The sequence below is a fragment of the Eretmochelys imbricata genome, chromosome 9 (genome assembly GCF_965152235.1).
Source record: "Eretmochelys imbricata isolate rEreImb1 chromosome 9, rEreImb1.hap1, whole genome shotgun sequence".
In the NCBI taxonomy this organism is placed as follows: Eukaryota; Metazoa; Chordata; order Testudines; family Cheloniidae; genus Eretmochelys; species Eretmochelys imbricata.
This window is the reverse complement of record NC_135580.1, coordinates 15,147,275-15,168,757: the sequence shown is the minus strand read 5'-3', so window position 1 is coordinate 15,168,757 and position 21,483 is coordinate 15,147,275. Positions and strand designations below refer to the sequence as shown.

The window sequence follows — 21,483 nt, the reverse complement described above, 5'->3', positions numbered from 1 at the left end:
TCTCTCTTACTTACAGGCAATACAGCAAGTTTCCTGTCAGACTCCAAGTTCCTTCCCACCCTCTAATCCATTTCTCCAAATTTCAGAGATGACTTTGGAGGAGAAACATTTTTACTAAAATATTTGGTACTGTACGTCTTAGAGTCAGTGGCTACCACCTCCTAGAACTGCTCATTTTTCAAAGCTCTGATCCCTCAAGCAGTGCCTTTGGGATTACTATACAACACCGCACACTGCATGAAGTGCAGCCTGTTAGAGTCTTGGGTTGCCAACCCTGCAGGGTTGTCCTGGTGTCTCTAGGAATTAGAGATTAATCTTTAAGTAAAGATTATGTCATGTGATGATGCCTCCAGGAATACATCAAACCAAAATTGGCAACCCTATTAGAGTCACATACAGGAGTCATTTAGACACATGGAGCCAAATTCAGGCAGTGATACACATTCAACTGCTCACACTGATTTAGACTCCCTGGCATTCAGGGTGCCACATTCATACTTATATCCATTCTACCAATGTCTGAGGCAGCCTGAGCTGGTGTCAGTTACGCTGAGGAGCCAGAAGGTAGTAAAAATTACAAGACCTCTCACCCTACTTTAACTTGTACCTCTAGCTATTCAGTGTGCAGGGCCGGCTCCAGGCACCAGCGAAGGAAGCAGGTGCCTGGGGCGGGCAATAGAAAGAGGTGGCACTCCGTGCATTACCCGGGCGGCACGTCCGGGTATTCAGCGGCACTTCGGCCGCAGCTCAGCCAGGCTTGGGGTATTTTTTTTCCTTCGCTGCTTGGGGCGACAAAAAAGCTAGAGCTGGCCCTGTCAGCGTGTAACTCATACCAGTCCAGTCTTCTTACATATGGAGAGAATAGCTGTAAGTAAGTATGAAGGAGTCGAACTGAACGCAGTGGGGTCTAACGTACATCAGTTGACTGCATCATCTCTCAGTTTGGAACAGAGAACAGAATTTCCTTCAGGGAATTTAGCCTGCTATATCCTCAAAGAGGTCAATAGTTCTCTATCTTGGGCACCCACAATCTGCCAGGTGGCCTGAGTTATTCCTGCCCATTTGCTGTATACATATATGCTACCTCCACCAAAAACAATTGTTCATAGCCTATAACAATGTTCTGGGTATGTATAATAATAACTAAGAGAGAAAAAATCACACAAGGAAACACACTAACCTCATTCACATATATAGTGCAGGCAAAGATAAATGACAGCTCATGCTAACAAAAGCATATTTAGACTTTTAGAAACTGCAGCTAAAACCTGCATACTGCAGTCTATTTGTAACAGACAGATTGCATTCTACACTGTTAACAGGGTCAGACTGGTACCACTGACTCAAAAGAGATGCTGCTGCTTAGCTTAGTTTAACACAAGGCTGGAACAAAAACTCCACACAGTTATTACAATACTACGTTAAACTAAGCTAAACTCACAATACTACTGTCACTTATTTGGATCCACTTGGTCTCCATCTGTCAGAATGTTCTCCTCCTTTGCAAAATACATAATAATCTCATTTAAAAACAACTAGTTCCATGAAAGCTTCCTGACATGAAAAAAGGCTGACGCATTTCCTTCCTGCTTGCTGATGCAGTACTCCTGTTGAATGATTACTTATCTGCAGCAACACCAACCACCGTTTTTTTGTTACTAGATATCGGAGCACCTCATTTTCTCCTTGGATCACATTATGCTCTCAGATACTTTCATTTTCTATGCATTACTTTCTAGAAAAGATCAACTCCTGGAAGTGAAAAATACATTCTTCTACCTGGTTTCAAGTAAAACCCTCTTGCCCATTGGTGGGATAACAGAGAATTAACGGATCTGAAAATACACGCTTTAATCAGGCTTCCTTGCCAGTCATGGAATAATGCTGTCTCCTGCTATAACCTTTAAAACTGTGTAAGATCACTGAACCTTGAGTGTTGGTGATTCAATAGGTGGCAATTTTCTCTGAATCAATACTGACCCAATACCCCAGCAAGATGTTAGAGAGCATTGTGTTGTTGGAGGTACTTTCTTTAGAATGAGATGTAAAACCAAGATACAGATCACTTGTGATCCAAGATCCCATGACAAGGTTTACAGGGTGTTAATCACAGCTCCTGGGCAAAGTTCACCAGAGATAATTACAAGTGGTCTCCCTAAATTCTCTCTGAAGTTTTGATTGGATAAAGTATTCTTCCCTTCCCATACTAAACTGTTTGTGTAAGGGTTGCCATTCATTGTTAAACAGCTGCCATGTTCTATGCCACAGGTGGCTGATTTCAGCAGTGAGTGAAGTGACTGTTCTATATCTCTTACTTAATTCATACCTGTTCTGTCTTAATTCACTAATGGTTTGTAAAACGCTTTATGCTCCTCAAATGAAAGGTTCTATATAAGTGCTGAGTAGAAGCAGTAACATAGGTACATAGCTATCTCTTGCATTACACCAGGCAACATCACTCACTTCCTGGAAGGTAACGTCTTTCATGTAAACCTGTCAGGTGGTAATAATATTTGCTCCCTGCCGACACTACGGTTTCCACCATTTGGTAGTGCCAGTGCGCTGCACCATTGCTGCACAACACCTACGCTTTTTCCCCGTATGAACACACAAGTAAAGCTCAATCTTGCAAGACTTTACCCCTGCCAGCAGTTCTTATTCACGTGAACAGTCCCATTGACTTCAGTGAGACTACTCATGTGAATAAGGGCAGCAGGATCAGATCTCTCCTATAGGTTTGATCCTATGCTCGCTGAAACCAAAGTTGCCATGGACTTTCATGGTGCAGTGTCAGGGCCTCTAGTAGCACTTGACTATAGAAAGGAGGAGCAATCTCTAAGTATTATATAGTTTTGATTCTACCAAGGGATTCTGACAAAGTCATGGACCCCTAGAATGAAGCATGGACACATGATGATGTCCCTAGTATGGATGAGCTTTAGGAAATAATTTCCCCAGTTGTCTGTAGTACTGACAGCTGGAATGAAGGAGCTGTAGGGAAATCTTTAGTTGTAGAAAATCCACAAATGCCAACCATACCTTGCGGCTTCAGAATATCGTTCCAACCATCTAAATACAGCAGCTTGACGAAGATGGTTCAGGAAATAGGCTGGGTTCAAAATAATGCTCCTTTGAAATATAAAAGAGATGCTCAAGGTAAACCTCAAATTGTTACACGATTAAAAGATCATTAATATCAAAATCTGAATAAGGCACATGCTGTACACACTCTCTATACACAATTCAAAATCTTTCTCCCAAACCCCAATAATGCGTTATCACTTTTTCTCCCTTGACAGCTAAGATGGATGAACAGGCATTATTAAAATGTCTATTAAAGTTGTGTCATAAATGCAATTTCATTTATAGCTTTGCCTATTGTTATAGAAACAGCTATTAAATTCCTGGTGTGCGCATGTTATACTGCACTTAGCTAGCATATAACATCAGCAAAGATACCACATATTATTGTAGAACTTCCTTTGTTATCTGTCATCTATATTTCTGGGTTTGATGAGAATCTTACATTATTATCTTAAAGGAATTATTCATACATAACTAATTAAAAAAATCCTAAAAGCCAGTGAGAGTGTTTCCAAAATTGTAACAAAGGATAGTCCCATGCAGGTTGGATTTGTAGGGATGAATCCTTGTACCTTTCTCAGCCTCACTGATTTCACTGACTGCGGGTATCCTCACACATGGATCCAATTGCAGAAGTGGGGCCTACATCAATAAGAGGTGTAAGGAAAACTAGTATACACTATACTATTAGAATAGACAGGCAGTATGTCTTTTGGTGTAAGCAGGGGACCGAGATTCAGGATGAATCTGGATCCTACTTCTGCTTTGCTGACATCACAATTTCACTACTAGAAAGGACTTAGATACTACAGTCATAAGGGCGGTACAAGGATTTATCTAGAATACAGCACCCAACCCCCCCTCAGTCATTTGAAATGTTAATTATAATTTAGCTGTAGTGAGCGACCATCGTTTTAAAAGGTTGACCACTGTTACCAACGATAGACGATATTGTGTCAGATACTATATTTTTTCAACCAAATGCTGGAGAACTTGGAAGTTCAAAAGACTCTGAGGCACACCAAAAACGAGTTTAGCAAGAAAGCAATCCCAAAGGACTTCAAATATTTTTGACATTTAATGATCAGTATGCCTAAGGCATTAACACTTTAACAAACTGAATGATAACTGGTGCTGCAGGAAGAGATTTTAAAGGAGATTATTGCAGTTATAAACTGTAGTCAACACTTGATAATAGCAACATCGATTTTTTTTTCAAGTTATCGGCTCTACCACAGCTAAGCAACAGCAATGAAAAAAATCAATAATTTCCTGGTAGTTAGCAACACGTTTTCTACAAGTCTTAGAGCAGGATGTACTCTGATAGGTTTATAATAAATACAGAATTGTAGCAGAATCTCAAAGAATTAGATTTCAGCTCTCCTTTTTCATCCTGATTCATTCCTAATCTTAAGAAGATCAACTCCTTCTTTCTATCTATAAACTCTATACTGAAAAAATATGATAGTGTTCTCTAAAACCTACGACAAATATCTAACTCACTTGCTATAAGCGGAGACCTAAAAACTACCTTTGATTATTTGATATTTCAGCTGAATGCTGTTATATCTTCAGAGATGCGTACACTCCCAGGCATGCCCAGTTCTGTGGATTTACATAGAACAGCTGTTTGACACAGTAATACCACTACGGTTTAGCAGCTTTTTTGTAGAATAATTATCATTCGTGTCATGTGATGAACCTAAAAATGGGTAAAGCTGGCCCATGACCTGGGTAATACTATCTCCAGATCTGAGAAGCCACTTTTGGTAAAAAAAAGCAAAGTCAGGAGTGAGAGGGGGGTCATGTAAAAGAAAATGAATGATACAAATAGAGATCAAGAAGAAAAGCAACAATCCAGGAAGCCCATCCCTAAAATGAGAGCAGACTGGAGGTCCATCCAACTACGTGGGAATCTGCGAGGCTGTGAAAACTGAGAACAAGTCTCTGCTCCAATATCCATCTCAAGCTCATGCTCAAATAAATTGGTTAGTCTCTAAGGTGCCACAAGTACTCCTTTTCTTTTTGCGAATACAGACTAACACGGCTGTTACTCTGAAACCAGCCATGGACTGTACACGACACCAGGCCAGCTACCCAAAGATTTAGAAGGACTCTGTACAATGACAGGTGCTGAAAGAAAAATGAAGGGGGAAGGTCCAGCAGTGAAGGAGATGGGCCTAGTGGATGTACTAGAGGATCATGAAGAGCTATGTGTGTATCATGTGGAGAAGTATCACTCACCACTGGGTGCAAAGCTTCCACTGAAATTTTACTGATGTGCTTTTTGGGGGAACATCATAAGGAGAAAGGAATTTTAATAAAATTTTTTGAAACAACTATTTCTCAATTTACATGCAAAAGAAGTTTTAATTGGAAACGTTGTAAATAAAAAACGTATGTCTGAAGATTAAATCTTGTGTTCTTGCCAGACTTTCCCCTGACCTCTTCCCCCCACCCTTAAAGTGACTAGACTAAAGTAAACATGAAATAGATTTTCATTTATTTTTCATCTGCAGTGTAATCCAAAGACTGTCCAGTAAATGCCTTTCCTAAATCATTTGGTCAGTTTTTCTCAACAAAACAGTTTTTAAGTAATACAGTATATCAACCTGTTTTTTGACATTTTCATTTTTTCATCTTGACATCTTCCCTTAAAAATAATACAGGGTTTGTCCTATTATCTTTTCTTCAAGTTCTAAGGGAAAAAAAAAAAGAAAACCAGACATCAGTTTTCTCCCACCAGAGCTATCAGGGCATATGAATTAAAGGTGTACGTATTTGACCATAGTTTTCTACCTTTAGTTCTCCTTCAACCTGACTTCTGAACTCCAAAAACACCAGATGCAGCAAGAAAGGCAAGTTGCTGTATAAAAATTGATCTCTGGAAAACATCAGCCTCACTCTTCCTTTTCTCCAGAGATGCACATCTTTTTATTGCAGCTTTTCCCAACTGCAATGGGGATTTAGCTCTAAAAATCTGATTAACATTAAGAGGAACATCTTAGCTACCTACCAGCACATTGTGTTTAGTTAGCCTTTGTAGAAAAAAAGTTAAGGCGATGTCTCTATAGATGAAAGAGACAAGTAAACAAATGTATTTCACTGGCTTAGTGCTTGTGATCATGTCCCTCTCTGGTGGCTAGGCACAGAAAAGCTAAAAGCTGGCTACTTCCTAGAAGAGAACATAGTGATTTCTTTAACTGAAGTGGCTTGGGGTTGTGCTTTCGTGGTTGAAGTTGCAGGATTTCTCCCAGCTGACATATGTGGTGTCTACATCTGCATGTAATGCACTCCTAGCTTATTGCACAAACATTTGCTTTAACATTGTTAATTGATAGAGGTATTTACAGGTAATTGCCCAGGTGTACGAAAGTAAATGTTGGATGCAATGTTGATTTATACAGTCAGATAGGTATGGCTGGTATGACATCACCTACACAAGGAGATGTATAGATAGGTGTAATATGCAGCAATGTTATACACTAGTAGGAACACACATCACTGATATACAATAATTATACAAATAAAGTCACTGGACATTATGTGTAACATTTTGTGATACACAATTTATGTGCAGTAATGTACCAGATAATATTATACAGAGTGGACCAGATCCTCAGCTGATGTAAAATGGCATGGCCCCATTGTTTTCCGTAGTTATACATTCAGTATATAGGTGAGACTGACAAGTTCTGATTATTATACAATTTAGTTTTAACTTGGGACTGTTTTTCTTTCTTTCCTGTATGTTCCAGGTAGCTCATTATCTAAAGTCCAGTACTCACCACACTAGTCTTAGAACTGTTTGAATCCACCATGATATAGTCTCTCTTACAATAATTATAATTATTATTTGTCTCTCAGTAGCACCTAGGAACCTTAATCATACTACAGCCCTGTTCTGGTGGGTGCTTTGTAAATACAGAACAAAAAGACAGTTCCTGCCCCACAAAATGACAGTCCCACTGGCTGGATCCTCAGCTGGTGTAAATCAGCGTATCTGTTAAAAGCAATGAAGCTACTCAACCTTACACCAGCCGAGGACTAGACCCCATCATATTGTCTGGAATTTTATGTTTTTAGCTACATGGTGATTCTAGCAATTTCATTTGCGGGGAAACAATACGGTGGTGCATTTCCTCACACCCATCTTAATGTGCTGAACAAGTTTCCTTGTGGGTGCTGTTTTGAAGATAGGGAGCAGTGTCTCCCAGCATACAAGACTTGGAGTTCTTCTCAAAATTTGTGTCAATGGTTTTTGAAAGCTTTCATATACAGCCAGCGAATAAGCTATCTGGAATGTTTGGGTAGGCCCATAAAATGACTAGAACTGTGCAAAACTGGCAATATTTTCCCCATGAAATGTGGCAATTTGGGAGGAACAGCACAGGGAAAAATGGGCCCAAGTTTGAGTTCATAATAAAATGTATGAAAACTGCTGCAAGTAATCTGACCTTTTGTTTCACACTGTCCTAGTAATGGTCTATTTGCACATACCTTCTTCAGCAGAGGCTGCGTTAATTTTGCTTCTATCTTCTGGAGGGTAGAAAGAGTGTGAGCTCACTTGTCATTAGCAATCTCTCTATGATGCTGAGAACATGGTGGTATAGGTGTCACCACAAAAAAAAATATTGTGGGGAGGAAAGGACCATTTAAAGAAATTCATGACACCTGCAGCCCCCCTGAGAGGGATATCAACAGGACAATAAAAATCTGGAGCTAAAAAGCCGGAGGACATATACCCTATTACCTCCCCACTGGCTGCATCTGTGAATGGTGCTATGTGCATGCTGGAGAATGCCTGCCCAGAAGACAACCTAAGATGTCTTCTATGGTAACCTGAAAATTAGTTTGAAAACTTTTCAAATTTAATCTTCACTACAGCTGATCCAACAACTGCTGATATCAATGGAAGGACTCCCACTGACTTTGATGGGGTTTGGATCACAGCATTGTTGGTGAGACAACTGTTTCTCCCTCTCCCTGTGTGAGACACAACTTGGTTTTGTGTAATCAGATTTTTTTAGTACAGCCTAACAGAATTAGCTATGAATATAGTGTCTGTGACAGCTGAGGACATTTTTAGCACACAGACCAAAAAATATCATGAAGCTGCTTTCATGTCTAAACATAATGAAGGGGTTTTTACACCAAGGCTTTCTCATATACATAGTATCTTTTTTTCTGACAGGAAAGGAGAATGCATCTTCCATGCTAAACATTTCTCTTCTTGCACATAGGATTCAGTGGTGAATCACTTTGAATTGCAAACCAAGAGATAAATCTGCCCGCCAGCTCTCAATTCATTAGCTATGAAGGAGAAGAACAAGGAGAACATTCTCCTTACTTGCTAAATGAAAGGATATTTGGAAAGGCCTTGTTTCAAAGCATCCAGTTTAGGAGCCTGAGCTATTTCTAATACGGGTGGACAGATTCTGCTTTCTCCTGTCTTATTCATGTAATCCGCTGCTGACTGATTTCCCAACTGTACACGTACTAATTTCTTGACTACCAAATTTCACTAACATCTTTACAACTGCTGTCATTTTTAGGATGAGGATATTTATCTCAGCCTGCATAAAACCTGTTGGACTTTGCTTTAATCTTTTCTGTCATGAACTGTGTTTCTCCTAAGGAGAAAAAAAAGCTGTTTTAGGTGCTTCTTTTTGAATGAATCCTACAAAATAGTACACACTATGGGCATTAGTCACCCTCAAAGTCAATGGGAGTGTGTGGGGCAGGATCAACCCTATTGGATAACAAATACGTAATTGGCCCTGGAAATAAAATGTAGTTCAAAGGTGGGGAATGTTAACTGAAAATGTTTTTCATAAAGCAGTTGTATTACAAAGAAATATTCAAAATGCAGCATAAGAGAAGGGAATTCTATTGTGGGATGCTAGGTTTTTTTTAAAGCTCATCTAGCTTATGATGTCTCAGAACATCTCAAGTGAATAGCCTTGTATTAAATAATTGCTTATCAATTATGTAAATTGCAATGTACCCCGTATATTTGCTAAAGGTTATTAGAAGCCACTCATTTGGATTCTCCAGAAAGTTTGTATATTCTTTTCTTTTGGGCAGGGAGGGGGTGTTAGTGAGGGCATGGGGTTGGAGGGATGTATACGATATCTTAGGGCCTTTCCCTTCCAAAAATCATCAGCATTGGTCTCAATTCCTCTCCCTTTTCCAGTTTTATCAGCAAACCTCTCTTCCCATCTATAGTTATTTTTTCCTCCCTTTGATTCCACTAACTGCATTACCTTAAGCTGTCACCAGGCTATTTATTATCAATTAGTTATCACATAACAATTACATTAGCAATATGCCTCTCCATACATTGTGCAAGTGGTGTTACAAAGGGCCATATCCTCCACTGAACACATAAAAAGGCACAGAAGAAGCAGCCTTAGTAGAAAAGGGACATGAGTTTGCTGAGGGTGAAGTCCTCCATGCATTCCATTTTTGGAAGGGAGATGCAGAATTAGCAGGTGGCAATACCTGCAGAAAGTGTGAGGTTTGAAGAGAAACCTGGGTTAAACCCCACAGTTCTCAGACCGTCCACAGCAACCCTCATCAAGTCAGAAGTAATTCTGGCTTTGTCAGGCATAATTTACACCATTCAGAGAGGGAAACATGCCACAAAGGGTGGTTTTCCCCTGACTCTTCATTGTCTCCTGCTTGACACATTCCTTTTCTTGAAGGACATATGTTGAGGGGATGCCAGCGGTTTTTTGGTAAGAAGAGCATAGTAAACTTTTCATTCCAGATGGTCCTCCATAACATACCTAATTTTTCCACCCAGCATTTCTGTGCTTTTTATTTTCCAATGCTCAATGGAGGGGAGCATATGCCCATTGCTTGCCAAAGGATTGGCCATCTCTGTACCTCTGCTACAACATCAGAAAACTTACTATCTTTTCATTGAAATAACATTGGGTGTGAAGTCCTGCTAGTTGACCAGGTTGGATAGTTACATTTTATCGCTAAATTATCCTACCTGAACTTCTGAAGGAGTCAGGCAATGTCCTGGATTTCTAATCTGCACTTTTATGGACTCCACAACCATAGTGGTGCTGGATAGATTACAGTCATAAGACAAAACAGCGCAGGGAACAAAACAACTTCTGTTGGCCTTTGTGTAGTTATCTGAGATGTGAGGATGAGGCCAAAGCTCCTTTTTGTTTCCTAACACTTGCACCCCTCCAGCACTTGAGGAAAATTCCATTTACAAGAATTCCAACAACATATCTGCCCTGGAATTTCTCATTCTGTACTCCTGCAATCTTCCAGGTTGATGAGAATTCTCAGGAACCAGCATCTCTGAGAAAATGTGTGTGCAGGGGGTGGGGAGGGTGTGCCTTCTTGAAAATACAAAGATACTGTGCTATTTTCCCCCACACACCAGCTGTGAAGCACGTGGGGTCAGTGTGGAGTCAGTGGGGTCAGGGGTCAGTTAGTTTTCATTGGAGTGGGGGGAGCGGGGGGAAATACCAGCAAAGCTAGGCACAAATCTGAAGTCTCCTTGAAAAAGCAGAATTTCTGTCTCACTTTGCCAGATCCTCCACCTTGAATCACAGCGCATCTCCACCCTCTTCAATGTTAAAGGTGCACAGAGAAAACCAAATCATAGTAGCTCCTCTTGGTTACATAGTCATGCATGCCATTGCACGGCTGCTTGTGTTTCCTCACATGAATGCAGCTTCCTGTATTTCTCTGTTGGGCCAGACTCTTTAAGCAAAAGGACAGGCTCAATAGAGTAGACTGATGAACTGAAACATTGTGTTCTGTTTCAAAATGGCTTTCAGTTGGAGCCTAAATAAATAAATAAATAAAATAAAAATCAACCTTGGAGATCAGGTTGAGCAACATAAGGTCTCAACACAATTCTGAGGTTCCAGTCAGTTTCTTGACGTAAAATTTAGACCTTCACTGTTTTGCCATCTGGTGTAATTGAAAATTGCCTTCTGCAACAAAGGGGAAAAATCTAATTTCTCGGCAAGCCATATGGGGTTATTAGGATAATTAAACCCTGGTATATGCCATAACGCCTGGGCCAAGAGGACTGCAGGGGATGTAAACGCTGTATGATTCAGTATTTATTGGAATAGTGTATTTTTACCAGTTTAGACTGGGTGTTAGCTACCTAATGATTAGGCTAGTGGTCAAATAAGTTACTGTGGTGACTGTTTGGCTAGGTCAACTCAGATGCATTTATTCACACTGGTGATGAATTAGGAGTGTTTCTAATAGCCTTTTATCACCCAGCGTGCATCTTTTATGTCAGCCTGCCAAATGGTCAAAATCCAATGGATGTCCTCTCTCTCATGTTACCAACAGTGCAGAAAGGCAGCCTCAAGTCCTGAGAATAATAACCAGCCGATTTATTTCCCGTTGTAAGGAAGAGCCCATCTTTACCTCCGATACATGCTCAAAAGCCAAGGACAATGGAAATGTCTCTCTTTCATTCAGTTAGTGGGGAAGCTGTTCTCCGAACCAGCATACTCCTCTTAACCTAGACACTGGAGTTTGGTCAGTTGTAACATTGTGCAAGCTTCTTTTAAGCATATTATATACTTATTATATAACATGCTTGGAAGGAAGTGTCACAACTGACAAAACTCGTATATTTAGGGGCATGTCTACACTTAAAACGCTGCATTGGTGCAGCTGCACTGGTGTAGCACTTTAATGAAGACACTCTAACCTAACAGGAGAGAGCTCTCCTGTTGGTGTAGTTAATCCACCTCCTCAAGAGGCATTTGCTATGTTGGCAGGAGAAGCTCTCTTACTGACATACACAGGGGATTAAGGTCGCCATAACTACATCACTCCTGAGCAACACAGTGATACCAATATATGTCTGTAGTGTAGACCAGACCCTAGTTAAGAACAGCATGCAAGAGCAGACATTTGAAGAACAGCTTTGCATCTTTGGGTCAGAGTGAAAGCGTACACACACAAAGATGCGTGAGGATTTTTAGTTAATAAGGCTTCTAAAGTGTATGCAGGAACTGTGAGATTTACATGAAATTAAATAAAGATAGTCTAGCACATGCAAATAAATGCAGAAATGAATATTTTAATTTTGATTCATGATTACAACCTAACCATTGCAACACAATGATGACATAAAAACTCAGTAGGAAGCAAAATTCTGCATGCACTGGATAACTGATGGCTAAGAGCTATTTATAGTATGCGTACTCAGAGTAATTTATTTATTTATTCTTTTTGAGAAACAGATATTGATTATGCTTCATTTTTGGTATTTATGTTAATAGTATCTCAGAATATTTTCATATTGGAGTACTGTCTGTATCTGCTCCTGCAGCTCCACAGTCTGACAAGCACAGTGTGTAGATTTATTTCATAATCTGCATTATTAATTGAATTAAATTGAGGATTCAGTCATTATTGATTTTCATTTCTCCTTTATACTAATTAAAAGGAAAGCAAGTTAGAATGTTTGTTAAAATCAGATGCAAGAAAAAAAGGAACAGAAAACACCCCAACCCGACACCAGATCTTTTATTCCTTCAGTAACCCAGAGATCCTAATCCAACTTCATTTATTCTGTCTGTGGCCCCTATCTCCTGCTATGACTCCGTATGGGCAGAGTTCCACAGAATACAGAAAGGCCCCACCATCTGTCTGTGCAACAGGCACTGGGGTTCCCCAGCATGGAGCTCACTACAGAATCAGGGCCATATTTTGCAATCCTAGTATTTTTAAAACATGCAAAAAAAGGTTTGCCCATTCATTTTATATACATTTGTCAGCCTCCCATTTTACTATGGTGTGCATCTTGGGGATGGTGGTTAGAATGAGGCAGGGAGCTCCATTATCATGTTTTCAAAAGTAGGCAAATAAGCAAACTTTAGGTATTTTTCTTTGCACAATCTTTTAAGAAAGGTGGTGTGTCATTTACAGAGCAGAGTTGTTCAGGGGGCACAAACACCTAGTGCCATAAATCACTGTAGATCTGCATGCAGAACTCCCCCTGACATCACTTGCCCTTAATGTAGCAAATTACTAGCTTAGCACCATGACAGGGATCATATTTTTATACTGATGAATTGTCTGTCACCAATTTCTCTAGTGTATTAGGCACAAACATACCTTTCTTTTTAGATATAATCAAGTTGTCTCTTTCACAATAGTTTTCCTTCATTTACATTCACTTAAAACAATTGTAAGAAAAACCCAACTTGTGTTAACTGTAATATTTATTCAGATATACTTAATGATAATGAAAAGTGGTGGACTGGCAGGCCACAGAGTGAAATCCTTTGTTTACAGAACAGGTGCAGGATGGAGAATGGCAGTGTAAGCTTCTGCTAATGTGCCTGAACACTGATTGGAGAATCCAGGCAAAATCTTGACTCCAAAGAGTCAAAGGGAGCATTTGATTTTCATGCCTTTTTGATTTCTGGTTTCTCTGCCGAGACTGCAACTGTGGTGCTGCTCTCTGAAATGTGGATAGTGGCTGCAACCACCAAAGAACCATCTGATGGAAAGAATTGTAAATCACCTCTGGCCTGACATTGAACTGATAACGAGCAGAAAGGGATTATATCTCATTTCCAATTATTTGAGCCTTCTAGCATCACTCTGCCTTAATAACCAAATTCCCAGCATTCCTCTTAGCCTATTCCAAGCGGGATTTTTTTGAAGGTGAATTATTGATTCCCCTTTTCTTGTCATAGGATTGGATAATTAACTGCTGCAAATCCTTCCAGTCCAAAATGTATACTTGTTTTTCTTTTCCCTGCTTCAAGCCCTAGTAACACATTAATCAATATTCATTTTTACCTGTGAGAATGATTCAGAGCCAGGTCAGGCTTCCTCATCCTTAGGTAGCAAGTTACAAGCTTCATTTCAATAAAACTGGCAATACTTGAAATATCCTCGGGGGATGCATCAAAGGGTTTCCCTAAAGCTGCACCTTTACTGCAGAGCTATCCAAGAAATAAAAACATTGTTTACTCATTTGCAATATACTTCTGTTACGCAGAAATGCATTTGTTAGCTGAAGAATGAATAAAGTTGACTTCTAAGTGAAACATACTCTGACCTTAAATATTCATATTAATATAATAACAATCAATACACACTTTATCTATGAATTTAGTATAAAATATACTGTCACCTTTCATTGTGCAGTACTCTATAGAAGGGATATTCCAGACAACATATAATAAATTAAAAGCTAACCAAGCACTATTAGAAAAGATAACCATGTTTCCCCCATTCACAAAGTAAGAACCTGCTCCCAAGCTCTTTGAATTCACTGGGAGTCTCTGGATCAGGCACCTAAGCAAGGGTAATTTCAGAAAGCATTTATGAATGTCTACGTACCAAAAGAGAGGAGATGTTAGACTACTAGGCTGTCTTAGTCAGTCTTACAGTTAAGAAATCCCAGGACATAATAGAAGGAAACCAAAGGGAAATAAGGAGGCAATTGTCTCTCCCGGTTCCCAGGTAATGGGCAGGATTATTTGCCTTAATGGAAAAGTCGCATAGAATATAATAGGGATGAAGCCATTAGTCTTGGTTTTATTCTATTACTCTAAAATTGTATAGAATTTAATAGTGAGTAATCTCCTATGCAGAATTCTGAAGCACAAATATATTTCTCTATTCAATTATATGAGCTTTTTTAAAGGCCTATGAAAGGGAATCATTTTATAATAAAGTTTAAAGGACCTTTCTATAAGGGTAGTGGTTAGGCTGTAGGACTGGGAATTGCAGGTCTTGGTTCTGCTTCCAGCAGATTCACTTTTTGACCTTGGGCAACTCACTCATGGACACTCTGTGCTTCACTTTCCCTGTTTGTAAAATGGCGATAATGAGATGTACCTACCTATCTGGGGTCTGTAAGGGTTAATTTATTAATATTTCCAAAGCACTTTGAGATCTTTAGGGGAAGCACAGAAGGATTATTGAACCAACAGAGATCAAGACGATGACTGTTCTTTGTGTGCCAAGGAAATCTCTCTATGCCTGATTCTGATCCCATGTTCAACTTGGATAGCACCTTCCTCAGCATATAGCCCCATTCATTTTAATGGGTTTATAAATGGATTAAGGTGCTATTCGACATTAATAAGGATGTTAGAATCTGGTCCTATGGGAGATGAGTCCAGCTGTGTTAAATAGATAGGCTGTGGTAACAGTAGAATCTGTTAATGAAAATCCAGAGTGCTAGATATGTGGTGACCGTAAGACCGGTAAAATAACTTGTCAATAAGGTTCAAGGGTCTCACATCTCACCAGACATGCAAATAGACTATGAAAAAGAGCTGCCATCCTCAGACGTGTTAGGAAAATCATGGTATAGTTCATCACAGAAAGTTACAGTCCTCAAGTTGAAATATACCTGCAACTGTATACTATACTTGAGGATACACAGGTCATTTGGCTTACAGAGAAAACTTCCTCTCAAGATTTCTCCCTGCCCCTTACAAGAACAGCCAGGAATAGCAGAGAAGTGGGAATATATCGCACTAACACTAACTTTCCCTTGTTAACAGATAACCTCAATACCTACTTTGCAAGTAAAAATGTTTTATAAAGATCCTTATGCTTTTAGGGGATGAGGATAACCTGGTCTTCCTTTATGATCTGTTTCCTGCTATCCTGCTCCATCCCCCATTGCAGGTTATACACATTTTTCCATTGAGGGAGCTTTCTTTGCCAACTGTTAAGATTTACAGCTGATATTTCATAGCTCTTCACCTGGCCTTGAAGCTCATACGTCTGCAGCCTATTGGAGATAAAGATGACATTTATCTTGTCATATCCTCCAAGAATCCTCAGACAAGGTCTCTAATGCTTTGGAACCTCAAGGCCAGCTGACTAAATAATTTGAGGGATCTAGATTTTCTGCCAGACTAGTTCATCCTTTAGCAGTTTATACACGGTGTATAAATGGTCCTTTTCTGTAAGGTTGTTTGTAGAAGCATTAACATTTATAGTGAGTGCTCTACAGAATGAAGGAGTTTTAAATTGATTTCAGTGGAATTGCCCTAAAGAGCAAGAGCCTTATATGAGGGGAAGGCTTACAGAGAAAAGCATGAGAAAGGGAAGAGAAAGGAAAAACTGTAGCTTTCAAGGCCTATAATTTCTCATTCACTATCAAGCTGTTGACTCCCGCCTCTGGTCAGCCCATGATGCCAGACTCCATTGTCCACTTGTTATATTTTCAAACAAGCACCATCGTGCTTTCTCCTAGGCTGCCCCTCACACTTGGGAGGAGTTCACCATAAACATCCACAAAACTAACTCATTATCCTCCCTCAGAATCCTTCTTCTCCATGATACCTACAAAAACTTGACAATTAGGCTGCTGGTGTGCTGAGACCACAGGCTATCATATTTGACCAATATTGTCTCATTGTTTCCTAGTATTGCCCAATCTGTCTGCATCCATCTGTTGTCCCTTGTCCTGTATTTAGATTGTAAGCAGGGATCATCATTCTGTTCTGTGTTTGTATAGCACCTAGCACAGTGGAGTTCTGGTCCCTGACTAGGGTTCCTACGCACTACGGTAATACAAATAATAATAATAGTATAGCTAAGATGGTAAGACTCAGAGTGCCTGGGATGGGGGAGGAAAGAGTAAGATTTGAATCTGACCATTACTGAACTAGTGAATTCTGCTTGTTAACCACAAAGTCACATTGAGTTTCCAGTTTCCAGCTATAGGCTGCCGCTGAGGTGTAGGTCTGCCTACCGGCTCATTAAGGGCACATCTGCACTGCAAGAGGAAACCTGTGGTAGCGAGTCTCAGAGCCTGTGTCTGAAGCCCACCATGCTCCCGAGGCTGGACCTCGGGATCTGGAGTCTAACTCTGAACATCTACACAGCTATTGTTAGGGCTGTAGCATGAGTCCTGCAAGCCAGAGGCTGTAGGCACCTGCTCTTAGACTTACCCCTGCCAGTTTCTGCCTGCAGGATAGACATACCCTAGGACTGAATAGTGCTTAGCAAGGGTACTCAGACCCATGGGTAGAATTTAAGAACAAGAAGTTGATTTGGATATAACTGCGTTTCAAGCTCTCTGATGGGCTGGTACTAAACTGCCTTAGCTACAGACAATGTAATAAACTCTCTTTTTTATTTATTTAGGAAAAATTATCAAGTTTACAAATCCTTGCCACGTAAATATCAGAAACAAAACAATCGTTACAAAAGTTAGCTTTTGTTTACAGAGACAATCTACGGGAGTAGAGTCATCAAGTCCTCCTATTTAACAGGGTGTTACCATGACAATGGAATAACTTTCTAGTGTCACATAAAAAGGGAAATGGAAATTAGGATAAATTAGTTGACCATTCCTAGGACGGGAGCACTGAAATTAAATCACAAACACACTGTGGATCCAGTAGAAAAACAATGTCTTTAGAGAAAATAATTTAACAGAAGTGTAATTGTAATATGCCAGTCCTCTTGGCCAGAACAGATCTCTTTAAGAGGATAGCTTTAGTGGTACCTATTGGGAATTGGGGATTGGTGGGCACAAGCCCACCCACAGCTAAAGACCCCCTCCCCTCAGCCTAAGGGGAGAAGCTACCAGACCCTGGTCCCAAGCAATTGCGGGGGGAGGACAACAAATGACGGCTTTCGTGGTAGCTTAGCAACATCACTGCAACCGAGCTTTAAACTCTCATGATGTTTTCATGAGTGATGGTATTTCAGAGGGTGCTGGAGCTCATCTGGCGATGATGCGAGAAACTCCACCCCCTCATGAAGTTCAGCCCTGCCAGAAGCTGACAGTCTCTCCCCTCCACTCATCCTTCTCACAGGGGGAGGAGGGAACACAGGGTACATCTACAGGGTGATAAAAGACCTGTAGCATGGCTGTGGCTGGCCTGGGTCAGCTGACTCAGGCTCAAAGGGCTTGGGCTGCAGGGCTGAAAATTGCAGTGTAGATGTTTGGGGGCAGGCTGGAGCACGGCCTCTGAGACCTGCCTCCGGGCAATTTTCAGCCCTGCAGCCCAAGCCCCGTGATCCCAAGTTAGCTGACCCAGGCTCAGAGACTCCGTTCCACAGGTTTTTAATTGCAGTGTAGATGTGCCCTAAGAGATCCAACAGCCCAATGTGGCTCTGCTGCTTAATCCCCACTCCCTTCCTGTGAGAAATATGAGCAGGATGACACCTCTGCTCCTCCCTCTTACCTCTGCAGCATCTGGTCTGAGCAGGGGTAGTGGGTGTGAAGAGCCCTTGGAGGGGGGGATAGGGGACCCACTGCAGCCCATCAGGCCTGGGGGAGGGTGGTGAAGGGCCCTAGAAAAAGCAGAAGTGAGGCTGGGGCAACAGAACAGGAGGGGTGGAGGTTGAACTGACTGGGGCGCTGGGGGACAGAGGATGGACAGCTCCTGAAGCAGAGGCCAAAAACACCTTGCCCAATAGATTTGGGAGAGTGGGCAACAGTGTGTGAGAGAGAAAGACGCACAGGGGATGGGCAGGGGGAGATAAAAAAAAATCAAAAGGCAGACTGAAAAAATGAAGTCCCATCTTTATGCGAAAAGGTTCTCATGATTTTTTTGGGCCAATCTCATGCTTCTTGAGGGTCCAACTCTCGAGTTTTGATTTCATGAGCTTGGCAATACTGAGTTAGGGTTTCGGATTTGCCAGAGATGTGCCTTTAAACTCTAAGATCTCACTGAAAATGATCTATAGGACCCGAAGAGAGCACTAACCCACAAGCAAGTTCTGTCTCAGAAGAGTAACTTCTGCCTGGATCATGGTACACCGAGGCCTTGCCCACCTGAGTTCAGATTTGACAACTCTGGACTGCCTACTGTGCACATTACTGTGATCAAGAACCTTAGAATGTGGGACTGGGCATATTTCGGTTTCTTCTCTGTCCATCCCCTCCCCGCCAAAATTTGTGACCAGCTAATATCTGTTTTAGATGCAATACTCAATTGTTTATAGAATGTGCTAAGCCACATTAACAGGCCAAGACATCTCTTTAAATAACAAAGGTGGCACTGTAAGCAAGTGTCTCCATAGTCTCATCTTATTTTGCACCTACACACACTAGAAACAGGAAGGTTCATGTACCATCACTGAAATTTAACACTTACAAGGCTACCACGGTCTTTAAAATTCATTTTCTGTGATTGTTTTGAGACCAGCTCCATATTTTTTACAGACAACAGGGGTCATACAACCAAGCGTCCCCTTAGTTTAGGGGTGATGAATATCTTCTCTTTCCCTTCTTGCCTCTGCTGGAAGAAGTTGTGTACTCTGCAACACCCATAAGCTTACAATTTTCTATTATCTTGCTACCAGGAAGAGTTATAAATCAGAGAATTCATCACTTGTAACTTTACTCCTGGTGCCGTATACATCTGCTGAAGTCTTTCTATGGGTAAGACACACTATGTGTGGATAAAAGATTCAGAGAATTATGTTCACACATAAGTGAGTGTAAAGGTATCATAGGGGTTCTCAGTGGTAATGCTTCTCAGCTGAATAGGTCATCCTGTGACCTCTGTTAAATTTATGGGAATTGGAGAATTGAGGCTACTCCCTAGACTGCAGGTTCTTGAAGGATAGTGAGAAGGAGGGAATCATTCAGGATCCAAACACTGAAATTCTTCAATTCAGTGTCTTTCTCAAGGTTTCATTTTATTGCTGATTTGAAAAACCATGTTCAATGTTATAATCCTTCTAAAGTCTTTGAAGGCATGAGCCTTGTCAAACTACTTTAAAAAAAGACAAGGATTTGCCAGACAAGCTTTGACATAGACAAGAAGGATGGCTTTGTCATTAAGGCACTGGGCTAGGACACAAGGGTTCAATTCCTACCTGTACCATATACTTGCCATATATCCTTAGGGGGAGATTTTTCAAGGATGTAAATGACAATCTCTCCTTTAATCAGTTTGGTCCCCAGTTCCCCATTTACAAAATGCGAGTAACAATACTTTGTCTGTCTTGTCTATTTATGTAGTAAGTTCTTCAAGGCAGGGACTGTCCCCTAAGCGTTTATATAGTGGCTAACACAATGGGATCCTGATCTTGATTTGGGCCTCTACATGCTACTGTAATGTCCCAAGTACAGTGTTGCAATTAGAATATTCTCTATTTTCAAAAGTAAAAGTCTATGCACAACAGAGTGGTTTGAATATTTGAAATGTTTAGAGTACCTGACATTAGTGAGATGAACAGTAAATTAAATAAGCTAATAGCTATTACCATCATTGTAAGGAAGACTTTTTTGTGTTAATACAAACAAGGCTGGAAGAAACTTGTGTTGGGTAATCCACCCCAACTCACTGCAGCAAGCATGTGGCCTTTTGAAAACCATTCAAAAGATGGAGGAAGTCTTGGAAAGGTTCTTAGCTTTTGCATAGATTGTTTTCCAGTTATGTTACAGAGCACAATTTGTTTTTAATGCTGAACTGGGAAATTTTGAGGTATTCTTTACAAAAGATTTTTGTACCATTTTGGGTCTGTGGAAATCTTTGTGTGTCTAGAATTTTTATAGGTGCTATAAAGTTGAAGAAAACAATTTAAACAGTTGAAGTTTTAGAGCCGTTCTGGGATTAAAAAATAAAAAGCTGAAACATATCATTTTATGTCCTTCACATATGATAGACAGTATTTTTACTTTCAGAAGGTTTACTTTTAAACTGAGATAGTCTCAGATTACCTAAGAATACTTACCCAGGGTACACTGAAGGGAGAGTACTTCCAGCAATAATGCTCCGTGTCTGAATAGCTGCAGAACAATACATACACATAATAAGAGACAGTGTGTGTGCCAAAGAGTTTACTATGTAAATGGAGAAGACAAAGGCTGGGAGAAAAGAAGTATCTCTATTTTAGAGCCGGGAAACAGACAGAGATTAATTATATTATATACTCTTCAGTGCAAAGACTGTTTCTTACTGTATGTATTGGATGTATAGAGGCTAGCACATATTGACTGAGGCCCCTAGGTGCTACAGGAATACAAATAAAGAGATTTGGCTAAGGTCACAGAAGAAGTTTGTGACAGGAAGAAATCAAACTCATATCTCCTAAATCCTAATCCAATGCCTTAACCACAAGACTATCATCACTAAGTACTGTGTTCAAGAGTGCCATCAAAACAGTGGAGGTGTGCACACTGCAATGCTCTTCCAGCTGATTTAACTCTCTTGCTACACCGACATAATAAAGCCACTAGTCCATGATTTTTAGTATCCAGCAAGGTTATGATTTAAGCTCCCAGGCTCGTCTTTTGAAAGTGTGGTGCAGGTTTCCTTTGAGGATGAGAATTACTTCTTTTAGTGTATGTGCAACATGCCTCAGGTGGCATGTGACCAGGATTCACCACTGAATTTGGTCCGCTGGTTGGAGAAGAGCTCGGTGTAAGCTCAAAACCTTGCCTTT

The 21,483-nt window shown here is 40.5% G+C and overlaps 1 protein-coding gene across 1 annotated transcript in view; it reads right to left on the bottom strand.

Moving 5' to 3' along the window:
* Positions 1-21,483, bottom strand: part of SPATA16 (spermatogenesis associated 16) — a 117,116-nt gene that overhangs the window by 79,228 nt on the left and 16,405 nt on the right. The window contains exons 2-3 of the mRNA XM_077827197.1: positions 13,903-14,048; positions 3,040-3,129 (exon numbers count right to left, since the gene is read on the bottom strand). Coding sequence (XP_077683323.1) covers positions 3,040-3,129; positions 13,903-14,048 — 236 coding nt within the window. The remainder of the gene's footprint in view (positions 1-3,039; positions 3,130-13,902; positions 14,049-21,483) is intronic.